A 17,786-nucleotide genomic window follows, 5' to 3' on the forward strand; every position below is an offset into this window, starting at 1 on the left:
CATCAAATGTCCCCTTGTCCACGGTCAGAGGTCTGAAGAGCACTTTATCAACCCTGATCGATGCTGTAGATGGCGGGATGTAGATTAAGTAGATGAAAACCTATCGTTCGCTTCTCTCATGTTCAAACTCCCTCTATTAACAAGATATTAAGTCATCATTTGTTCTGCGGTATTGATGGGCGACATGGGTCTGAGAGTGAAATCTTGTTAGTGGTGTTTGTACGTCTGCTGTGATCTACTCACAGTGTGACTTCTACTTCTCTCATTGCCCTCTTCAAGTTATGGCTGAAGGCAACTCCGTGTCACTTCAGAAACAGTTTCATGTTTGCGAGGTTTCATTGTAAATGGGGCATTATGTGAACTGCACGGCTTCAGAAAATACATGACAGATCATCATGCTCAACAGTTTGGAAACACTCGAGATGTGAATTTATAAAGTGAAAAGGTACACCACAGGGACATTTTAGGTCAGGTTATTTACGTTAACATACTTGAAGGATGTTCTGTCAAAACTGCCTACATTTAGGATACATAGAAATATTGATTTTCCATGGTCGTATTTTCAGCTCAAGTTGTTGTTGTTTTGTTATACACCATTTCTGCCTTAGATATACAGACAGGGGACTAGAACTGTCTTAATGGATAGTTGGGGTGGAAAACGCTTGCATAGAATATTTCAGTTACATTTCTTGAAGAAATGTATTTAGAATTTAAAGGAGTGAGGTCTCTGTCTTGTTGGTATCTATGCATTCTTCAGTATTCACTGCTTGTACTTGTGAGGTGGATATGTAATGCTGGGTGTATATCCCCTATAGATATGACTCACATGAATGCAGACAGTGTCAACAACAAACTTCGTACTTTTCTTTTTGATGTATCATTCCTGAAAGATAACCTGTTTCTCCAAGTTCATAATACCCGTGAAGATCTTGGTTAGAATTGATCTTCAGTAACCCATGCTTGTCGTAAGAGGCAAAAGACGGGATCGGGTGGTCAGGCTTGCTGATTAGGTTGATCCATGTCATTGTATGCTAAATGCGTAGATCGATGCTCATGCTGTTGATCACAGGATTGTCTGGTCCAGACTCGATTCTTTATTGACCGCCATATAGCTGGAATATTGCTTAGTGTGGAGTAAAACTAAACTCACTCACTCCAAGTTTATAACTGAAAAGTGTAAAGTTAACTCTGCAATTTGTATTTGTTTTATTTTTCAAAACTCGATTACTGCAAGCCCTTGTCCTACAACAGGGTAATCTGTGAAGATGTTCTTTATTTTAAACATTCACCTTATATATTTTCCACAAGCAGTCAAATCTGATTGATTTGAAAATGAGTAAATACTGTGTACCTTGTTCTTGACACTCGCATCTTAGACTGCCTGACTGACTGAGTTTGGTTTTACGCCGCTTTTAGCAATATTCCAGCAACATCACGGCGGGGGACACCAGAAATGGGCTTCACACATTGTACCCATGTGGGGATTCGAACCCGGGTCTTCGGCGTGACAAGCCAACGCTTTAACCATTAGGCTACCCCACCGCCCCTCTCGCATCTTAGAGGTGGAGGAGGGGATTGTGTGGCATATTAGATACCCGTGATTGCAGGTAGAAATCTTAGTTTGGCCCTGCAGTTTCTAGGTTGGTTATATCCATGCCCCTCGGCTTTCACTGACATGGTGAATGTCTGCGACTTGCATCACTTGCGACTTTCCTCCCACAGCTAAGTCACCATGACGTAACTGGAGCTCATCAAACCAGATTGATTCCCTCACCACCTCACCTAGACAGACCTGTAAATATATGTTTTGAGTATAATTTCATTCATCCCTTATCAGTTTACTTCAGAATGCTCATCAGATTTGGTGTTCAAAAGGTTTTAAAATATTCAAGTTCTATTTGGGTTCATTTTTCTGTCAGTACATCTTTTTTCAGCAATATCAGGATAATTTGATTACATATCCTGTAATCCTGTATCAAAGTCACCTGTAGGAGTACATGAATTCTTTATGAATATTGGTATGACATAGTGCATGAGAAGAAATTGCTATTAAAGTGCCAGATTTGCTTAGTCCAATTTTGATGTTTGTAAATTGAAAATCTGGATGATTTCAAATGCTGATTTGACTTTGAAGTTCAAGCAGTCTAAATCCTTTAAAAAACACAGGCCAGTTCCTCCCATCAGTTCAGGCTTGTCGTGGAATCAATATCCACAAACGACATTACCACCACAAGATTGCAAGTGGTATAAACTATCATATCTCCTTTCTTGAACAAGTGCTGATAATTGACAGAATCAACTCCATGTCATATTCACAGTTCATCTACTTTAAATATCACACATGTTCCTCAACTTACTACAAACACTGGGCCTGATTATTCCTTTCTCTGCAAACCCTTTTTGACAAAGCATTATCCTTGATAATTGTGTTTGTTCTGGTGATTTTATTTTCCTGCCATTGATTTCTGAATTTGCTATGGATTCAGCAACAGCCACGAGATGTTACACATTTTTTGTAAGGTTTGCTGAGATGCATAAACTCAACTCTTTTCATTTCCACAGCTGTGAGTTTTTGGGAACACAGGAAGAGCTTGAAGAGCATATGAAAGTTTGCAAGTTCGATAGCATGAAGGAGTTCCTACAGAGGACAGACGAGAGAATGACCGACCTACAGTTCTCACTCAACCAGAAGGATCAGGAAATCGAGTTTCTCCGTTCCATGTTGGGAAAGTTGTCTGAACGTCTTGAGTCACTGGAGAAATCTGTTGATTTGAAGCTGGGTGAGTGGAAGTCAGATACTATACAAATTTGAATGTGAATCAGTTTTTGCATCATGGAAAGATAAAACTATCCTTATGAAAAGTGGAGTGGTATAGTGGTCAGAGGGTATTGTTTTTGGTACAGTTGGTAATCTGGTGTACTTGCAGATTGGCAGATCTTCACTGCTTGACAAATGGCTGTTTGATTAATAACAGGAAACTATGTGAAATGACTTTAGCCAAAAATGTTTGTAAAAAAAGTGCTGCTTGATTAATGGCTTCATTTTACTTACGCCAATATGGCAAAGTAATCAATGTCTAGAATAATGTACAACTAAACATGGTATCAACATATGTAAGCTCCTAAGCAAATTATTTTTTACTCACTCACTCACTCAGCCACTCACCTACTTACTCACCCACTCACTCATTCACTCACCCACTCGCCCACCCACTCACTCACTCACCAACCCACCACTCACTCACTCACTCACTCCCCACCCACCACACTCCACTCACTCCACCCACTTACACTCTCACTCACCCACCCACCCACCCTCACTCACTCACTCACTCACCCCCACTCACTCATGCTGTTTATGTTGCACAGGTCTGGTGGAGCGGACACAGAACAAGATCATGAATGACATGATAGAAAACAGGAGAGAATATGCTGATGTGGCAGTAAGTACACTTTCATAATGGTAACAGGGGTGGAAATAACTTTAAAATTGCTAGTGTACTCCGGTACAGTGGCACATGTAAAATCACTTGCCCTGATAATTCTTCTACTATACCGGCCGATTTTCTTGTTGATTTTTTAAATAAACAACATAATTAACATTGGAAAGTCAACTGGACACCGGTACACCGTGACATACAAATTTGCTAGCCCGACACAAAAAAACAGTGGCCTGGGGCGTCGGGCAATGGGTTATTTGTACCCCTGTGGTAACCGTGAGGCAGATGATTGAAACCAAGGGGATCATAGTGTCTCTGAGGTTTGGCTTCATAGTGATGAAATCTGGGGATTCCACAAATATTCTGAAGATTGCGGTTATGACAAAGACTTTCGTCCTTATTCAGACATTTGATTCAGATATCTGAAATGATCATAAGGTTCTCCCGTGGCAGATGTAAGGTGCTATTTAACTCACTATTGCATTCTCTGGCTGAGGGTATCTCAGTGGGCTAGCACTGTAAAACCAGCTTAAGTCTGGGCTAGTACAAGCAGCCGCACATACACATACACACACATGCACGTCGTCATATGAGCGAAATATTCTCAAGCAAGACGTTAAACCCAATTTCACCTCACCTCACCCCTGGCTGAAGGGTCCATGCCATGGGTTTCAATCCAAGGTTCATCCAGATTAGGAGCCATCATGTCTGTTGTTTTCATGAAAGACCATATTCTTTTTGGGGTTTTATTTCCTCCAACAGCTGGATGACACACTGATATTACTCCAATATTGTTTAAAGTGGTTGTATTGGTCAAACATTTCAATGATAGGGGTTCTGCTGAAGTATCACAATTGTCCAATACATCGATGACAAGATACAATGGTGTTTCCCAGCTGCACTATCAACAGACGTGATGCACACGAACACACAGTGATCTGTTCAGTGATAGTGATGAAACTAGTGTTGTACCACAGATCTCCCATACATCGATGACAAGATACAATGGTGTTACCCAGCTGCACTATCAACAGACACAAAAATGTTTGTTTACAATTTGTTTTGAACCAAAATACACCATCGAACTATTCAAAAACAGTCCTTTATTCATATCAGACAGACACTGTTGTCTTTTTTTAGGTTCATTGGTGTTTAACGCCACACTCAGCAATATTCCAGCTATATGATGACGACAGTTAGGGTACAATGACACGTGTCAACCAAGTCAGAGTTTTTTTGGGGTTTTTACCCTGATGTTCACGTGTCTCGGACCATTAGAGGTACTTCCCTAAATCTCAAATCTGTTGGATCTGGGTCTAGCTACACTTTGTCAAAATGAAAGGTTGTGTACATTGGTTAAAGGTACTTATCAACCTATCACAATGCTGGTCAGTGTTTTAAATTAAACATGGCAGTAAATGGTAACAACAATCACCCTTCTCACTAGGGATGTGTTAGTCTCAGCTGTACAGCCCATCCTTGCCTTGGAAATCTAAACATAAACATCCACTGTGGCCAGTGTAATGATGATTCACGTCCCCCTTGACAAGTTCATTTGCCTTGAAGTGTTGAGATAACTTTGACTTCAGTAGTTTGAAGTACAAAGGTATCCATGTATAAATGCAAAAGCCGGTATGCATACTGTATTAATTCATGTCGCTGATTTACACAAAGTGTGGACGCCATTTTCTACAATCAAGTTGGCTTAAATTTCAGGGGTAAAAACTAAGCTTTGATATTGTACGTGAATATGGTTTTGTGCCACTTTAAGCAATACTCCAGCAATATCACAATGGAGGACACCAGCAATGGGCATTTTATCCATATGGGGAATCAAACCCATGTCTTCTGCATGAGGACTGAACGCTTTAACCACTTGGCACCCCCACCTCCCTTCCTTTGAATTTGGGTAGTGCCTCAGGTAGATGCTGTTGTGGCCACAAAGTCTCAAGAGGAAAGGGGCTACATATTATGTTTATTGCATTTCCAGAAAAATAGTGTTGGATGTGTAACTGCATGAAAAAGTTTCCATCATATTATTAAACGTAATATATCCGATGTCAGGAAATATGATCTTGGTGCTCACTGCTGCTACACATCTCAGGTCATCCATTACAGGTCACATCAGCATCACCTATTATCAGACCAATCAGAGCTTTGCTCACGAGATAACAAAGGTGAATGGCTCACGAGATAGCAAAGGTGAAAGGCTCACTAGATAGCAAAGGTGAAAGTTAGAGTGTGTTTTCCAATCAAACAACCTGGAGATGGTTAACTTAGGGTATTTATGAACCCCAGTCACCAGCTGTTCCAGCTGATTGCAGATTCTAGAAATCATTCGTTCCTGGCTTCAACAGGGTGAACATTTGCAGCGGAAGTGAATTTCCACAACCACGGAAAAACTGCCACATAATTTCAGTCATCTATTAGGTATTTTGAGAATTTTCTTTTGCACAGTTTCAAATTTTGATTCAAGAACAAAAAAAGAATTTTCAAAGCATAGTCTGTTCTAGTGTGACCTTTCACTCGTGAAGGTCAGGGTTATAATATTTGTCTTCAGTAACCCGTGCTTGTCGTAAGAGGTGACTAACGGGATTGGGTGGTCAGGCTCGCTGACTTGGTTGACACATGTCATCGGTTCCCAATTACGCAGACCGATGCTCATGCTGTTGATCACTGGATTGTCTGGTCCAGACTTGATTATTTACAGACCGGCGCCATATAGCTGGAATATTGCTGAGTGTGGCGTAAAACTAAACTCACTCACTCACTAATGTGTCCTTTCAGTCTTCATTTTTTGTGATGGTATCTAGCACTCAGATCAGATCTTTTATTGATGTGGTGATATAACCATTATAATCGGGTCAGATCTTTATTAAAATGGAATAACTAATTGAAAGTCAAATTTAAGGTAACATTTTTACATATAGAGCATATCGGTTTTAAAATGTATGTAGATTAGTTGATTATATCATTTCCGTTTTTCTTGAAATAAATTCTCCCTGTCCACAAAACTGACCAATTTGGTGTTTAAACCAAGCATTGTTGCTTTCAGACGCAATCACTTCTAAATACTGCGTTATTTGTCCTTAACGTGAATCTAAATCATGTTCAGATACGTACATACCTACCACCATTGATTTTTTGGAGATTTTTTTTAGAGATAATCTGTCTGCTACCGAGACAAATCAGTTAAAATAATTCAAATAAGTACAGAAAATAGGCTTTAATAATGCAAACCCATAATAAATCAAATAAGAACTAAGTGTGCTGTCAGCTTATCAGACTTCCAAATCCCCGACCAGCCATGCAGTTGTAGATGAAGTCTACAAGGTAGAGGCACTGCCCCAAGTAGAGATAGAACTCATTAATGATATTTAGACCTGTCCCAGATTTGTGTGGAAATTGAATGGAGTTCAGTCTAAAACAGACACTAGGCTTGTTTTATAGTTTCAAGGATGGAGAAGCCTGCAGTAGTGTCAGCTGAGGAAGCTGATTGCCCATTATGAACTGTTTGATTTAACTAACTATGAGATTGGGGACAGTTGGAATGAAGTCCAGTCCAGATTTATGTGTCATATTTGCAGAATGTTCGGCTGGCTAGGCTACAAGCTGAGGTGTTTGCTTATCTCACTGTAAACCTGGCGACCCGTGAAGGTCCGGGTGAGATCTTTAGTAACCCATGCTTGTCGTAAGAGGTGACTAACGGGATCGGGTGGTCAGGCTTGCTGACTTGGTTGACACATGCCATCGGTTGCTTAAATCGGTGCTCATGCTGTTGATCACTAGATCGTCTGGTCCAGACTTGATTTTTTCCAGACCGCCGCCATATCGCTGGAATATTGCTTCCCCAGATGGGCACAATGTGTGAAGCCCATTTCTGGTGTCCGCTGTCGTGATATTGCTGGAATATTGATAAAAGCAGCATAAAACTAGACTTACTGACTGGAATATTGCCGAGTGCAGCGTACTGTAAACCTAGCTTTGTTTCAATATTGACCCCTCCCATCGAGGTTCCATAACAGATAGAATCCCATCCACCTGCATGTAATGCAAGGCCATTAAAATGGAGATTTGGGTTGTCACAAAGACATTGAAGAATGGTGGAGATAGAACTCATGGATTGGTGGACTTGCCTCAATTTCTGTTGGGTGGTTGTTACTGATTTGTCTACCCGTGAAGATCCGGGGTAGAATAGGTCTTCAGCAACCCATGCTTGCCACAAAAGGTGACTATGCTTGTCGTAAGAGGCGACTAACGGGATCGGGTGGTCAGGCTCGCTGACTTGGTTGACACATGTCATCGGTTCCCAATTACGCAGATAGTTGCTCATGCTGTTGATCACTGGATTGTCTGGTCCAGACTCGATTGTTTACAAACCGCCGCCATATAGCTGTAATATTGCTGAGTGCGGTGTAAAACTAAACTCACCCACTCACTCACTCACTACTGATTTGTCAGTTGTGTTGAGTATGTGCTCATGCTGTCAACCACTTGTTTCGTTCCAGTACCTTAGTACCTTATATGTGCCCCACAAGGATTCTTGCTTGAAGTAAGAGGTGATGGATTGGGTAATTAGGCTGGGTAGCTTGGTTAATACAGTACATTCCCAACAATGTATATTTTATCTTGCTGGGACTAAATTGGGTCATGGCATCAGCCGTTGTATGCATCACCTTCGTTATGTGTAGGGTAATTTACAACCCAGAACATAGCTGACAGTGGTGTTAAAAAACAACCCAAAAACAACAGATCAAAACATCAAGCAACACCACAATGCACATTGATATGTAAAACTTGTGTAAACTTGGTTTCATCAGAGCCAGACTCTTGAAGGACTGGGGCGGTAAGGTAGCCTAGTGGTTACAGCGTTGGCTCGTCTCGCCGAAGACCTGGGTTTGAATCCCCACATGGGTACAATGTGTGAAGCCCATTTCTGGTGTCCCCCACCATGATGTTGCTGGAATATTGCTAAAAGCGGCGTAAAACCAAACTCAATCAGTCAGTCTTGAAGAACTGTGTTTTTAAATGTTAGCCCCTTTTGTATTTCCTATTAACACATTTAACCTGAGCCGACAGCCCCACTCTGAAGGAAAAATTATTTGTTAGATTATAATGTGGAAGCTCTATATTTGATCCAAATGTTTTAGTTTCAGAGACATTATTCGTAATGTAACCTGGCAGTTTGACAGTCTCTATTAACTTGTCCATATGAATCTAGTGAAGAATCTGTATTCTCATGTTTGGTCACCTATTGCTTGTCAACATGGCTGATGTTGTTTCCAGGACGAGGTGTCACATTTACGGAACAGGCTGAATCTTGGTGCTACTGCTGGAGGTAGGGAGAACAACCAATATTAACAATTCGTTTGATGATAATATATGTCATCATAATCCTAGTTTATTCATAGAATCAGATGGCAACACTAAATTATTTAAAAACATTTTTAACAAACATTTTTAAAGCATCTGATTACTGTGGTTTTTGTCTTGTCTCAAATCCAAAACCTTTGGAAATTTCAAACCCAGTTTTCAGTTTTTGTCCTATGAGTGTCACCAATGTCACACACAGAGTGGATCAGTTCAAAGTTTGTTCCTGCCTGAAGCTAAAGTGGTCAGGGGCAAGGCTGGCCCAGTCATCTATGGTCCTACTATTTGCTATGCATAGTTGTGTTCAATATGTGTGTGAGAAACCTATTATTGTGGCTATGAAATCTGGTTCACTCTAATCATGTTTCTACTTTAGTCAGCGCTATGTTGGTGCCTGTGGGCTTTACCAAAGTGGCAGACATCTGGAAAATAAGACCTAATCATTTCTTGTGTTCCACTCTTATAACGCTGGCACGCTGCAACATGACTGAAATAGTGTCCTACCTGGCTACATACCCAAGTCACTCACCCACTCACTAACATGTGATATAGGACTTGTTAAATCCCAGTTCTACCATAACTTTAAAAAATACTTGGTTTGGATTGATCAAATGTTTGCATGCTTTATGGAGGTTTATACAATGTTAGGTTACCTAGTGCCAAGTTGTGGTTCCCCTTGCTGTGAGTCAGACTAGCACTGTCATACAGAAGGACAGCTCATATAGATGACTTTACATTGAAACTCTGAATCTCCTAACACAAAATGATATTATACTTGGAAGCAGTTTAACAGAATTATTAGGAATGTGATGGTTGATACTATTGATGGTGTTTATACTTAAAGACAGCTCATATAGATGACTTTACATTGAAACTCTGAATCTCCTAACACAAAATGATATTATACTTGGAAGCAGTTTAACAGAATTATTAGGAATGTGATGGTTGATACTATTGATGGTGTTTATACTTAAAGACAGCTCATATAGATGACTTTACATTGAAACTCTGAATCTCCTAACACAAAATGATATTATACTTGGAAGCAGTTTAACAGAATTATTAGGAATGTGATGGTTGATACTATTGATGGTGTTTATACTTAAAGACAGCTCATATAGATGACTTTACATTGAAACTCTGAATCTCCTAACACAAAATGATATTATACTTGGAAGCAGTTTAACAGAATTATTAGGAATGTGATGGTTGATACTATTGATGGTGTTTATACTTAAAGACAGCTCATATAGATAACTTTACATTGAAACTCTGAATCTCCTAACACAAAATGATATTATACTTGGAAGCAGTTTAACAGAATTATTAGGAATGTGATGGTTGATACTATTGATGGTGTTTATACTTAAAGACATTAACAGATGGTACTTGTTGTTACCCTGCCTGGTGTACAGAATAAAGCAAGGACTGGTCAACTCAGTCAGTGTGCAGTGTCTATCAATATTTAAATGTGTCATGGTATCTCAGTAGGAAAGCACTATAAACTCAGACTGACATAGCCAGCCACACATAACCATGTGCATGCATATTGTTATATTGAATATTTTGGACCTCAGTTTTAAGATAAGATATAACTTTATTATCCCGGAGTTTTAACCTGATATCACCTTACCTCTTTCAGTAAGTACTTATGTTTTCTTTTTCAGCCTACGACCCTATTTCCATGTTCAAATGTAAAGGCACATTTGTTGGACATCAGGTAGGTTGGTCAACTACTTATCAGGAGAAACAATATGTTGAAATTTCTAAGTGAAACCACCATATTTTCACTTGTGCCTACCACAAGAGTGAGTTAAAATTAACATCTCATCAGCATTATCTCAGCCTTATTAAGATCTACCACAAGAAGAAGAACTATAATCACACTACTATTCCAGTACAGGATAATATTATATCGGCTCCACATATAACTGAATTTGTGGCTACATAACCACTAGTATACGTCCCCAATTCGTCAAAACAGTACAGTTGTCTCCATTCTAATTCAACTCGTTTTACGCTGTTTTTTCGTGAAAGAAATGACATCATAAATTTTGTTCCATGACTTAACAGTGTTGGGGCAACAGCCCTTTGTGAGTTATTTGAAGTAAACTTACAATTAATTCATGATACTGTTTAGTCTTTTTTAACACAAATTCCATCCATTTTAGCTATAATAGGGGAGTTAATTGAAGACATACAGCTTCTGCAAATTATAATGCCCTGACAAACGCCTGTAGTGTAGGGATAATTCAGAAGTTTTGGTGAGTTGGTTTTTAAATTCGACCGTATATGCTAATTATATGGTCAGAAATTTATAGCATTGACCAATCAGAACCTGTGTTACATACTAAGCTGAATAAGAATGTTGAATGATACAGCATAGAATATGACAGACAGACAGTTTTATTCAGTAAAAGGCCACTGGCCCATAATTCAGACAGATGCATGGTCACACATCACGTGGTACACATGGAGTTAGTTATGAACAAGCTCTGCTCTTAATTCAAATTTGTACATTATATAACAATAGACTAACAGTCTTAATGACATTGCATAGAATATGAAATCACAGTCTCCTTATTCTGTTTAGCTTCAAACACCTGAAAAGGAAAAAATCTTGCCACTATTTGTGATTTAAAGCTAGTCAGCTTTATCTGTTCAGCCACCTTTTAAATGCAGAGCTGTTGACTTCATAAAACAGATATATAACCCAAATTGAGTAAAACATAGAATAACCTACTCTAAACTTAGAACTACAGATTGTTTGTCCGTCAGGAATGAATGGTGCCCAAAAGAGGATGGGATTGAATGCATTTCATTGATCAGGACAGATGGTCTTTAATTGTTTGTACATTTAGTTGATCTCTTAATGTTTGTCAAACCCATACCATCTGTGTGGGGAACAGAATAACTAACTATCCTGTCTCCAGAGTTGGTATCCCTGAGTTGCTTAGTGTAGGTGTACCAGGTGATCATAGGTTGATAGGTTTGCCCCAGTGTTGCTGACAGGTTCGTCAGCGCCTCAAGACCGCTCGTAGGTTTCACCAAAATTGTAAATGAGCAGGGTATGAAACTCCCAATAATTTCAGTCTGATGTAAAACGTGCCAGCCCTGACCAAAACTTACCTTCCCAAAAAAATATCTTCATATACATGTCTAAATTTTAACCCGAACGTGGGGCAGGTGAATTTGAGAATCTGGCAGTCCATGTTGAAAATAACCCATCCCGGGCAGTTGGGCAGGAAGGTATTTTGAACGCTGAAATGAGGCTTGCAAGTTTTCAGGCATTCTTCCCATATAAGGGCAGGTTTTAACCAAATTTTCCCAGTTATTCACACACTTGCGGAAAGTTTTTTGACCATGTGTAAAGGTAACCCTTTGTTTTGTGTGAAGGGTCCTGTGTGGTGCTTATGCCCTATGGGAGACTACCTGTTCAGTGGATCATCTGATAAAACAATAAAGGTAAGGCATCAACCCACTTCAAGTCAAGTTGATCACTGTCATGGATCAGGTCAGAACTTTATAATGTGAATAGGTATTTTCTAGTTGCATTTAATTAAAGGTGTCCATCTTGGCATTGCTGTTTGAACGCTTGTCTCACAAGCCATTATTGTATACAGAGACTTTCTGCCTTCCTCTCACATAAACACTTGACTGACTGTATGGAATAAAATCCAACTCACTCACCCATTTCACATTCTTACATCTCTGATCTATATGATTCCTCCATGGCAAAGACCGCCTCCGTGGTGTAGTGGTTTGAGCGTCCGCCCAGAGAGCGGAAGGTCGCGGGTTCGATCCCCGACCACGTCATACCAAAAGACGTTAAAATATGGTACTTGTTGGTCCCTGCATGGCGCTCGGCATTAATGTGTACAACAAGGACTGGTCGGCTCGGAGTCAGTATAATGTGTCTGAGTGGGGTATTCATGCTTCACTGCGGCATGGTATCTCAGTGTTCTAGCACTATAAAACCAGCTTAAGTCTGGGCTAGTACAAGCAGCCGCACATACACATACACACGCATGCACGTCGTCATATGAGCGAAATATTCTCAAGCACGACGTTAAACCCAATTTCACCTCACCTCACCTCACCTCACCTCACCTCACCTCACCTCACCTCCATGGCAAAGACATAAGAGTCATGGTCATATTTGCAATGATAATAGTAAAAATATTGTAATCAACTGAAATTAAATTAAATTCAGCACGGCTTATATAATAACATTACCCCTGTTTTTTCTTTCAGAAGTTTTTAGGGACCAGTAAGGGGGAAAGTGTTGGTTAGCTTGTTTAAACAACTTTATTACGTGTCCAAAAGGTTTTGACTCTTTGCTGTAAAAAATCTGGGGGTCAGAGATCAATCTGTCCACCATTTTGAAGTTGAGATTCCAATTAGAATGGTTATTTTTCTCATTAAGAAATATACTTTTGATGAAGTTTTGAATTTAAGGACAACAATAATTCAGCAAAGAAACAAATACCCCCCCTACAGTTAAACGTAATATACATGACCCTCCCTAATCACTGTCATTGTTAATGCGACCCTTGACTGAATTCCCGGACCAAAACCCACCACTAGCACTCTATGTTAGCAATGACCATACTGACCTGAGTCCATTGCTAGTTGTTAAATATCCTGTGTTGATTTCCAGGTGTGGGACACCAGCACCAGTTACATATGTGTCAAGACATTAGAGGGACACACGGGTATTGTCCTGGCGCTCTGTACATATGGCAACAAGCTCTACAGTGGCTCACAAGACTGCAACATTTTTGTAAGTGTTTTGTACTTGAAGAGTAATAATCTTACTTTTCATCAGAACAATTAATTATGGATAATGGTAGGTTTGTTTGTTGAAGGCGGTGGTGGAGTAGTCTAGTGGTTAAAACGTTCGTTCGTCACGCGGAAGACCCGCTGTGTCCCCAGCCGTGATATTGCTGGAATATTACTGCAGCGGCGTAAAACTTACTCGCTCATTTGTTGAAGACATGGTTAAAGGGAGACAAGTTTGGATACCAGTTACTTCCCTTTGACTGTGCGTACTGTTGACCAGTGTAACAGGTTCATCTCACAAACATATCACTGACATTGGTTGCTATATATGGATTGTTGGTTACCCTCAACACTGATCTCTCACCGCTGGGATGTAGGATGGAGCTATATCCAGTGTCCAGCCTCTGTGTGATTGTGCCTGAAGAGGTAGAACATGGATTGTACCATTACAGAATGACTGACCCCATCTTGATTACTTCAGAATTGACTGCTCATTTTAGTGTTTATTGAGGTACGACTGTGTATTCCTAATATATGGATGTAGTAATTACCACTCCGTGGCCCTTTTTTTAAACAAAACCTTTTGCTTTAACCCCTGGATGCCCAGGTTGTTTTTTTAATACACACTTTTTCGAAAGATCTGTAAAGTGAAAGTTGCGCAATAATTGACTTTACACGGCACTAGATTTACCTACAACTACAAGTTTTGAAGAATATTTAATTTTGTGTCTGACATTGTGAATTCAAGGGCAAATGGCAGTTTAAAAAGTAAACACTATTCATTGTTGTCTGGGATTTTATTTTGCGTTAGTCAACAATTTGGAATCTTCAGAGAAACGACTTATCTCCAAATGTATCGAAATTTTTCCTTTTTATCCTGACTCATGCTCTTTTGCTTTGTCTTATCTTCTTCTCTTTGCTTGTCTTCATAACATAGTGGAACACTTGTATCTCCTTATTTGAAGCCCCTTCAAAGTAAAATCACTAATTGGTACTCACCACGAAGTTGCTCCCTTTGCTCCCCTGGCGGAAAGGTGTCGCCACCCTCTTGCCATGTGCTCCACTCTCCTTCTTCGCCCAGTGAGCAGGATGTGAGAGCCTCTGCGTGTCTCCTTACACACCATATCCTTTGATATTTTTTAGTTTTTACCTCTCTTAGGCTACTATAGAGGTATAGCTAGTATCCTTTACTAATTTGTATTGATTATTTATCGTGATTTCTACTGTTTATTCACGCAGTATTCGTGATTGTTCAGCTAGCTTTACGCTGATGAAAATCTGTACTATTTGTAGATTACGCTTTTCCGCCTCTGATCCGCATGTAATATGCCCTAGTTGTTCTACGCCCGTGTGCGTTTGATTCACGCTGCAGTTACTGCATTAATCTATCTCATTCTGCATTTAATAAATATCATCTTTTTAGGCCTTAAGACGCATGCAGATAGGTCACGCAAACAAGGGCAAAACATGGCAGATAGTCCAGATATTCCATCCAGTCAGCTGCTAGCGATCGACCCTCTCCCGTCTGGTGTGCTGCTAGAGACCCCTGCGGTAGAGGAACGTGGGACGCAGTCCGTTACCTCGAAGAAACGACCGGCCTCCCCAGACATCCCGTCATCGCAGACCAAGTCTAAGAGGGCCTCAACGTCTTCTCAACGCAGACTTAGGACCCCCAGGGCAGCGTCGACTTCCAAAGGGAAATCTACGAAGACAGCGAGAACTTTCTCAGCCGAGATCGTTCCAGCAGCAGAATTGGGCCTCTACGATGATCAGCCGATAATCATCCCCGACTTACGGCACAAGAAGCGACCGGTGTCAGCGACTGTGACTTCTGCAGAGATCACCATGCAGCCTGATGCCTCTACACTGACGTCGGACGTTATTGATGTGGACCCCATCGCAGAGAAGACGCCGACGACTTCGCCACAGATCATCCCAGAAGACATGATGCGCAAATTATGAACATCATGGAGGACCACTACAAACTGCAGAAGCAGGGTCCGAGTTTTCCGCGAAGGCTCCAACGTGACAGCACCCCAGAGGCACCCCCCCGGCCAACGAAGCAGCCAAGACGATGTCACCTTCGCGAAGGAAGTCCCGACCACCTTGACGGCGGACCTAGATGTACAGCCTTCGCTAAGGCCTTCGCTAAGGTGGACAGATCATCACCATCTTCGATTTCATCCCTAGATATGGACTCGACCATCAGACGCCACGGAGGCCTTCGCTGCGAAGGTCATATCATCGATCCTCACCGATCAATGAAGCTTCGCTGGCTGCATTCGCTGGCGGGCACATGATTCCAGATCTTCATCATCTAGAAGGACATCGAGGGACTATAGAAGAGCTTCGCGAAGCTATCAGCGTTCGCCTCACAAGTCGCCAAGAAGATCATCCCATAGACGATCTCCGCTTCGTTCATCACCATGTCGATCACCCGTCAGGTCACCACATAGAGCTGCGCACAAGTCAACTAGATCGCCACAAGCATTATCGGACATACAGACAGCTACACGCAGTCCCGAAGAGCATCAACCATTCGTTAATGATGATGGTATTGAGGATGATGGAGGAATCATTTTCTCCGATGCAGAGATACGGTATTGGATGGTCAATAACCTAGATCTCTCATCACCATCTAAAAGTGGCAATACAGCGCAGACTTATTTGATGAAAGAAGACGATCCAGATGCGATCACACTACCCCCGATCGACCCGATCGCGGCAGTGCCACAGAATCTAGATGCAGCTTTCCAGAAAGCTACGAAAGTTCAGACACCACATCTGCCAAACTTTCATGCCAAGAAGTTCTCCACGCATAACATGGACCCCTTCTACAAAGCCCAGGACATCGATGAGAACTATAAGATCATCAGCGATGTCAAGAACAAGATTTATAAGATGGATGATCGCAAGTTGGCTCATATAGAAACCATGACGAGACGTATGTTCTTTGGGCTAAATAGATCTAGGACGATCAATGAGACTCTTATTACTAGATTCCGTGATTCCACGACTGAAGATGATAGAATGATTTACTCTGCCTTACTTATGCAAAAGAAAGATCAGCAGTTCTTAACGGATCATCTTACATCTGTTTCAGCAGCACTGACCTTAGCTCGTCGTCAAGGCCTCCTCGCTTCCTGCAATTGGGGTGAGAACTTTACAGCCCCACTTTATACAGCCCCGTGGTCGACAACATCCATCTTTGACGGAGAAATTGACAAAGTCGCCAAGGAAGTCTCTAAGGATTCCAGGGAAGTCCTTATGATTAAATCGATGGACACACTAGCCAGCGTCATTCGTCAGACTTCACAAAGATACTCAGGCAGATCTAAGTTCACGGGCCTACAAAGAGCAAGAGACAGGAAGATAGCCAGCTCTAGAGGTAAAGATTCTTTTCGTCGCCCATATGGCAACTATAGAGGAGGGTCAGGAAGAGGCAGGACACCCAGAGGTTCCCGCAACTATAGACGCTGAAACACAGGTTCGGAACGACTGGAGTCTTCCACCCCCCAGCCGTTCCAGTACAGCCAGCACAAGTGGGTGGACGCCTCCAACTACACTGGGAAAACTGGGGAATATTGCAAGACCCTTACGTCTCCAACATTCTTCAACACGGATTTCGTATCCCACTACAGGCCAAGCCTCCGCTGACAATCAAACCCCTCAAGTTCGATTTACAAGCGCAACAACTACCAAAGTTAAGAGAGGCTGTTTCATCACTCCTATCCAAACAGGCCATAGAAGTAATAGATCAAGCAAACATCGAACCAGGTTTCTACTCCCCAGTTTTCCTAGTTCCCAAGAAAAACTCCACGGAGAAATACAGACTCATCTACAACATGAGCTTTTTCAACAAGAATTATCTACGCAAACCACCGGGTTTCAAGATGATACATTTACCTCAGTTACGCCAGATGATTCGGCCCCTATGGACTACATGGGCAGCATAGATCTACAGGATGCCTACCTGCACATCCCCATTCATCCCGATTCCAGGAAATACCTACGGTTTACTCTAGAAGGGCTACATTACCAGTGGAAAGTACTCCCATTCGGAATATCATCAGCCCCCTGGCTATTCACGAGGATAACGAAACCGATTATCACTTTTCTACATCGTCAAGGGCTACGCAGTGCGTTTTACCTCGACGACGGGATACAAGTAGATCAAGATCCACAGCGTCTCAA

The 17,786-nt window shown here is 41.3% G+C and overlaps 1 protein-coding gene across 1 annotated transcript in view; it reads left to right on the top strand.

Annotated features, from left to right (window-relative positions):
* LOC124288118 (E3 ubiquitin-protein ligase TRAF7-like) overlaps positions 1–17,786 on the top strand; it is a 154,621-nt gene that overhangs the window by 91,158 nt on the left and 45,677 nt on the right. Inside the window, 6 exon segments of the mRNA XM_046724682.1 lie at positions 2,563–2,780; positions 3,370–3,443; positions 8,727–8,778; positions 10,478–10,530; positions 12,207–12,275; positions 13,471–13,593. Of these exon segments, the coding sequence (XP_046580638.1) occupies positions 2,563–2,780; positions 3,370–3,443; positions 8,727–8,778; positions 10,478–10,530; positions 12,207–12,275; positions 13,471–13,593 (589 nt within the window).

This window comes from Haliotis rubra, unplaced genomic scaffold (assembly GCF_003918875.1).
Source record: "Haliotis rubra isolate DU_JTF1 unplaced genomic scaffold, ASM391887v1 Scf412, whole genome shotgun sequence".
Lineage (NCBI taxonomy): Eukaryota > Metazoa > Mollusca > Gastropoda > Lepetellida > Haliotidae > Haliotis > Haliotis rubra.